At 60.8% G+C, this 6,507-nt stretch overlaps 1 protein-coding gene across 1 annotated transcript; it reads left to right on the plus strand.

The window, feature by feature from the left end:
- Positions 1–4,433: 4,433 nt before the first annotated feature.
- Positions 4,434–5,929, plus strand: FNDC11 (fibronectin type III domain containing 11). The gene has a single exon (XM_036425968.2). It carries the CDS (start codon positions 4,716–4,718, stop codon positions 5,793–5,795), a length of 1,080 nt encoding a protein of 359 aa, XP_036281861.2. The 5' UTR covers positions 4,434–4,715; the 3' UTR covers positions 5,796–5,929.
- Positions 5,930–6,507: the final 578 nt, after the last annotated feature.

The raw sequence follows: 6,507 nt of genomic DNA on the forward strand, positions 1-6,507 counted from the left end.
CCCTGCACCAGCACGGCCTTCCACCAGGCAGGCCCTCTGCTCCACCGTCGCCCTAAGGAGCGGGAGTGCTGGGTGGGGTGGGGTGGTGGGTGTGAGAGAGCAGAGGCCTCCACAACTCTGGATGTGGTCAGATGACGGGGTTCAAATCCTGCTCTCAGACTCACTAGCCACAGGCAAGGTACTGAACTCTCCGTGCCTTGATTTCCCCATCTGTAAGACACTGAGCTCACAGTGACGTAGTGAGCAGGGGCCTCTTGGCATGCAGGCTGAGGAGTCATCACCCTACGGGTTCATGTATGTGGAGGACACATGATGGGGTGTCAGTGCACAAGTGCACTTCCCTCGCCAAGGCTGTGACCTTGAGACCCCCAGGCTCACCTCCCTCAGGGTCCAGGGTCGCTCTGCCAAGGGCAACACAGCTGGTGGCTGCGGAGTTGGGCGAGAGAGAAAACAGACGAGCCCATGCCTGGGAACATCACTCAGAGGAAGGACCAAGTGGGGCTGCATGCCGCCTGCAGGGGGAGCTGGGCTGCACTGCAGGGAGCCACTCACACAGGGGCCTCAGCCAGATCAGGGGCCGCCAGGCCTGAGGGGCAGGGATGGGTCCCTGTGGGACCACCCTGCCGTGATCGTACACAGCGTCTGCAGGAAATGGGCAGCGGGGTCATGGAGTCTGTTACACTTACAGCTGGGTGTGATTTACAGTGGTGCCTCGCATAAAGAACGCCTCGCACAGCGAACGCTGCACACAACGAACTTCATTTCATGATTCATACAACGAACTTCGTTTCACACAACGAAGTCGCCCGAGCTTCCACGACTGCTTCGCCCGAGCTTCCACGATCGCTGCCGATGTACAGTAATTTACGTATCCGGATTCAGCTGAAGCAAACAGGATCAACGATCTTTACTCCGATACTCTTGTCCGTTATTTCCAGCAGATGTTGGAGAAAAGAGAAAAACAAACGACTTTGGACAGGTTTTTCATGAAACCATCGGCCAAAAAGCAGAAAATGGATGAAGATGTGCAAGATTCGGTAGACTCTACTTAGTCTGTCTTAAAATTAAAAAAATGTGTGTTTAAAAAAAAAAAAATTATGTTTTTAGATGTATCTAAATAAAAATAATAACAAAAAATTTATCTTTTTTATGTCATCTTAGCATATTTTATGCTACAGAACGAATTATTTTTTTTAACATGTATTGTTATGGGAAAACGCGTTTCACATAACGAACTTTTCGCATAACAAACTTGCTCCTGGAACGAATTAAGTTCGTTGTGTGAGGCACCACTGTACAATGATCTCAAATTAAAAGCTTAGCCCTAGCCGGTTTGGCTCAGTGGATAGAGCTTCGGCCTGCGAATTAAAAGGGTCCCAGGTTTCATTTCGGTCAAGGGCATGTACCTGTTTGCAGGCACATCCCCAGTAGGGGGTGTGCAGAAAGCAGCTGATGGATGTTTGATGTTTGTCTCTCATGGATGTTTCTAACTCTCTATTCCTTTCCCTTCCTCTCTGTGAAAAAAATTCATTATATATATATATATATATATATATATATATATATATATATATATATGTAAAAAGTTTAATGACAGCCGGAACCAGTTTGGCTCAGTGGATAGAGTGTTGGCCTGCAGACTGAAAGGTCCCAGGTTCGATTTTGGTTAAGGGCATGTACCTTGGTTGCGGGCACATCCCCAGGGGGGGTTGGTGCAGGAGGTGGCTGATCGATGTTTCTCTCTCATCGAATTTTTTAATTCTCTATCCCCCTCCCTTACTCTCTGTAAAAAAATCAATAATTAAAAAAAAAGTTTAATGACAAAAAATTAGCTTAGGAACAAGAAACAGAAAAAAAGGGGTGGAGCCAAAGAGGTGGCAGAGGTCCAGGATGGGCTGTGTGAGTCTCATCCTCTCTGAGGGTGGGCTGCAGGGCTGGGGTCTTTCTCCCCTCAATCTTCAGACAGCGCCCCCTTTCCAGACCGTTCAGCCCTTGCCCCTCGGATCCCTGAGTCCCAGCAGCTCCTGTTGCTGAGGTAGAGCCCAGGGTGGACAAGGAGGGCAGACCAGGCCTCAGCACACCTCCTCGGACCCCGCCCCCCCCAGCCTGGGCTGAGAAGGGCTGATGGCAGCTCCCCGGGGAGACTCCTCCAGCGGAGAGGGTGCAGTGGGCGGGCTCTGCACAGAACAGGCTGGGAAGGGACTCGGCGGACATTCCATCCTGGAAGGCGCCCCACCACTGACCTCCCAGAGGAGCACAAGCATGGCTCAGGGTGTCCCTGCCTCTTCAGCCTCTCCACGGCGGGCCAGGGTGTCTTAGGGAGTCAGACCTACCACCACGGGGGGGGGGGGGGGGGGGGACACCCAGGCTGGCTGAGGGTCCCAGAGGCCCTGAGCCCAGCTGGCCCCAGAGATGGGGCCCCAGAGGCTGAGAATACCTCTGAGGGGCCCCGGAAGCTGTGGAGATCCCATCTGTCCAGACCAGCACCTTCCCCTCGGGGACCAGCACTGCCCACCTCCAGCGCCCATGGCCCCGCCTCCGGCAACTCCACTGAGGAACCCCTGGAAGTTAACCACCAGCTGCAGGCCCCGCCCCGGAGCCCCGCCCCGGGGAGCCCCGCCCCGGGAGCCCCGCCCCCGGGAGCCCCGCCCCGGGAGCCCCGCCCTGGGGAGCCCCGCCCTGGGGGAGCCCCGCCCCCAGGAGCCCCGCCCCGGGAGCCCCGCCCCCGGGAGCCCCGCCCCGGGGAGCCCCGCCCCGGGAGCCCCGCCCCGGGAGCCCCGCCCCTGGGAGCCCCACCCCGGGAGCCCCGCCCCGGGGAGCCCCGCCCCGGGGAGCCCCGCCTGTGCCTGGGACGGGCCGGAGCGAGGCCGGCGGCTCCTCGGAAAGGACCCCACACCCGCGCTGCTCGGAGATCGCCCAGAGGAGAGAGCAAAGCCACCACAGTCCCTCCGGGCCGCGGGGGCGCTCCGGGCCAGACAGGTCTCCCCTCTAAGCCCTGGGCTCCGCCCTCCCGCCCCCACTCCCCGCGCCGCGGGGCGTCACAAAGACCCACGATCGCCATGGCAACTGCTGGTTGCCACGGGTGCGAAACTGGACGCCCCGCTCTGCGCACAGTCAGCCGCACGGAGCTCCGGGAGGCAGGGCAAGTGGGCACCGGGCTGCAGGAGGGGTGGGCGGGGGGCAGGGGTCGTGGGGAGGCGGAGGTGGGCAGGTCCCAGGGGGGTGGCGGGAGGGCATTGCTTGGGGAGAGGGTCGGGAGGAGGGGTGGAGGAGGCTGGCCAGGACTCCAGGTGACCCCTCCTGGGCATTTACACCAACCCATCTTGGTTTTCACCTGGGAGGCTGTTGACGATGGGGAACATCCCCGACCCATAGCCAGATCCAGGGGCAAGAGTTCCCTCCAGAGGCCAGAGCAGGACTTAGGCCAAGTCCTGGGACTGGGCTCAGCTGGCACCTCAGCCCCACAGCCTCTGTGGTGCCCAGGCCTCCTCTGGCTCCTCTGCTCCGGGAAGGGCAAGGACCTTACCCTGCCACTTGTGGTTTCTTGGGCAAGTCACTGCAGCTACTGGGCCCTGGCCCTCCCGGCCTTTGGCTGCTGGGACAACCAGAGCTTCCCAGGGGCAGGCCGGGGCCCCGGCAGCGGCTGGGACCTGGGACAGCAGAGGGATGCTGGCTCCTCCAGGGAGCCCCCGCTTGCAGGGAGTAGTCGCACTGTGGCTGCGTCCGTGTGGGAGCACTGACACCCAGAGCTGGACACCTGAGGGAGTTGTGGCCCAAAGGAGCTCCAGGCTGGGGGCCATGGCTGGCCTTACCCTGGAGTGAGAGCCAGTTGCAAAGCACTTAGGCTCAGCGCCCACCTGTAAGAGGGAGTGTCCGATTCAGCCTCTGGCCTTTCCCAGGGAGCCCGTGGCTCTTTAAGGCCCTGGCGGCCCCAGGACACCCCAGGCCCGGGAGCTGGGAGCTGCAGGGTCAGTCCTCGGGGATGGGGAATAACCCTACCTCCCAGCTGGCCTTGGTCCCCCCGGGCTGTCCTGGGCTGAGCCTGGCCCCCTGCTGGCACCGGCAGTGAGGTGTGGAGGGTCTGCAGGGCAGTGGTGTCCCAAGGGGAGTCCGGTGCTGCTCAGACAGGACCCCCCTGAGTCTCCGTTGTCCCGAGGAGCACTGTAACCCCATTTCAAACGAGGGCCCGAGACCTTTGTCAGGTGCACAGCTGGACAGTGGCCGAGGATTTTGCTCAAGTCATTCTGGCCCCAGAGCCCAGCCCCGGTCTTAGCCCTGCCCTGCGTCCTCACAACCAATCATCAGTAGTGTTTGCCGCTAAATACCTACTTATTTAAAAAAATTATTTCTTATTGATTCCAAAAAGGAAGAGAGATAGAGCCATCAATGATGAGAGAGAATCATTGATTGGCTGCCTCCTGAGTTACTCTTACTGGGGATAGAGTCCGAAACCCAGGCATGTGCCCTTCAGTCTGTAGGCTGACGCTCTATCCACTGAGCCTAACCAGCGAGGGCTCTAAATGCCTACTTTTAATGACTCTGCCCACCCGGCCCTCCAGGCAGGCTCTTGTAGAGAAAGGTGCTCCCCACAAGGTCCTCCCTCCAGGAAGGACAGAGGGCCCGTGTGGGGGTAAGTGGGCCCGAATCTCTCTCCCTCTCTCTCTCTCTCTCTCTCACGCGCACACACACACACACACACACACACACACGCACAGATGCACACGCACGCATGCACACACACACGGCCCCAAGTGAGCCCAGAGGCCTGCCTGGCTGCTCCCACTCACGCCTCACCCTGCACCTCCCTCCAGACAATGAGCTTCCAGGTGACAGGCCTGGGCCTGGACAAGATGAAGCTGGACAGTCCCCAGTCCTTCCTGGACCAGGAGGAGGTGGAGGAGGCTGAGGACCGGCAGCTGCTGGAGCCGGAGGCTTGGAGGACCTACACAGCACGCCGCAACGCGCTGCGGGAGTTCCTGACCTGCGACCTGAGCGCCCACCTGCTGAAGCGCCACCACGCCCGCATGGAGCTGCTGCGGAAGTGCTCCTACCACATCGAGATCCTGCCCAAGCACCTGGCCCTGGGCGACCAGAACCCGCTGGTGCTGCCCAGCACCATGTTCCAGCTCATCGACCCCTGGAAGTTCCAGCGCATGAAGAAGGTGGGCACCGCGCAGACCAAGATCCAGCTCCTGCTGCTCGGAGACCTGCTGGAGCAGCTGGACCGCGGCCGGGCCCAGCTGGATGCCCTGCTCGAGTCGCCCGACCCGCGGCCCTTCCTGGCGGGGTGGGCGCTGGTGGAACAGCGGCTGGCAGACCTGGCGGCCGTCATGGACAACTTCCTGGCCATGATGGTGCCGGGGCGCCTGCACATCAAGCACCGCCTGGTGTCTGACGTGGGCGCCACCAAGATCCCGCACATCCGGCTCATGCTCAGCACCAAGATGCCCGTCATGTTCGACCGCAAGGAGTCGGTGGCCCACCAGGACTGGGTGGCCCTGCGCTGGTTCGTCACCATCCAGCCCGCGGTGCCGGAGCAGTTCGAGCTACGCTTCAAGCTGCTGGACCCACGGACACAGCAGGAGTACCTGCAGCGCGGGATCATCCCCGTGGCCGCCTGCACCTTCAACGTCCACAACCTGCTGCCCAACCGCGTCTACAAGTTCACCGTCAAGAGGGCGGAGAGCTACACGCTGGTCTACGAGCCCTGGCGGGACAGCCTCACTCTGCAGACCAGGCGGGGGCTGCCTGAAGGGCCTCGCCCCCGGCGGCTGGGCAAGCCGGGCTGCCCCTGACCGCAGCTTCCAGAGATGGTTTTCTAGTATTTATCCACTAATAAAGAGGAGTATAACGCACACACAGCTGGAGAAGCACACTGCTTACGTCCTGCGGGCAGCGGCAGCCCATGGTGTTTTTCCTGACTCGGCCCAGGCCCCGCAGCTCCTGCTCTGTCTGGGGGGGGGGGGGGAGCTCAGGCTGGACCTTCCTGGATGGCTGGTCCCGCAGCCCTGGCACCAGGATGCCACCCCCAGCATGACAGCTGCCCCAGGGCTCGGCCACGCCAGCCCCAGCCCCTCCCCGTGACCACGCCTCCCCTCCCTCTTAGGCCCGGTTCTCCAGGGGGGCAGTCCCCCAGGTCCTGCCCGACTCCTCAGGGGCCGTCAGGGCCCATCACTCTCTCCCTGGCTTTATCAGGATCAGAGTGCCTGAGGCCAAAAGGACATTTTATTTTTAAAATGACAATAAAAGTCTTATCTTTCCCCAAAATGGAGCTGAAGTTCATCAGCACCCCATCCTGAGGTGGGTGAGGTCCCAGGAAAGGGCGCCTGGCAGGAGACACCCCCAACACACAGGCCAGCATAAGCTACTCTTGGGTGTGGTCCTCCCTCCAGCCACTGCCCCTCCCTCCAGCTCCTGCTGCCCAGCCCCCTGTGGGGGACCACCCTGATGTGGCCTTGATAGTCTGCCCTTGCCCTGCAGTGTGGTCCTGTGACCCCGTGCGCCCGG

This window comes from Pipistrellus kuhlii, unplaced genomic scaffold (genome assembly GCF_014108245.1).
Source record: "Pipistrellus kuhlii isolate mPipKuh1 unplaced genomic scaffold, mPipKuh1.p scaffold_m20_p_87, whole genome shotgun sequence".
In the NCBI taxonomy this organism is placed as follows: Eukaryota; Metazoa; Chordata; class Mammalia; order Chiroptera; family Vespertilionidae; genus Pipistrellus; species Pipistrellus kuhlii.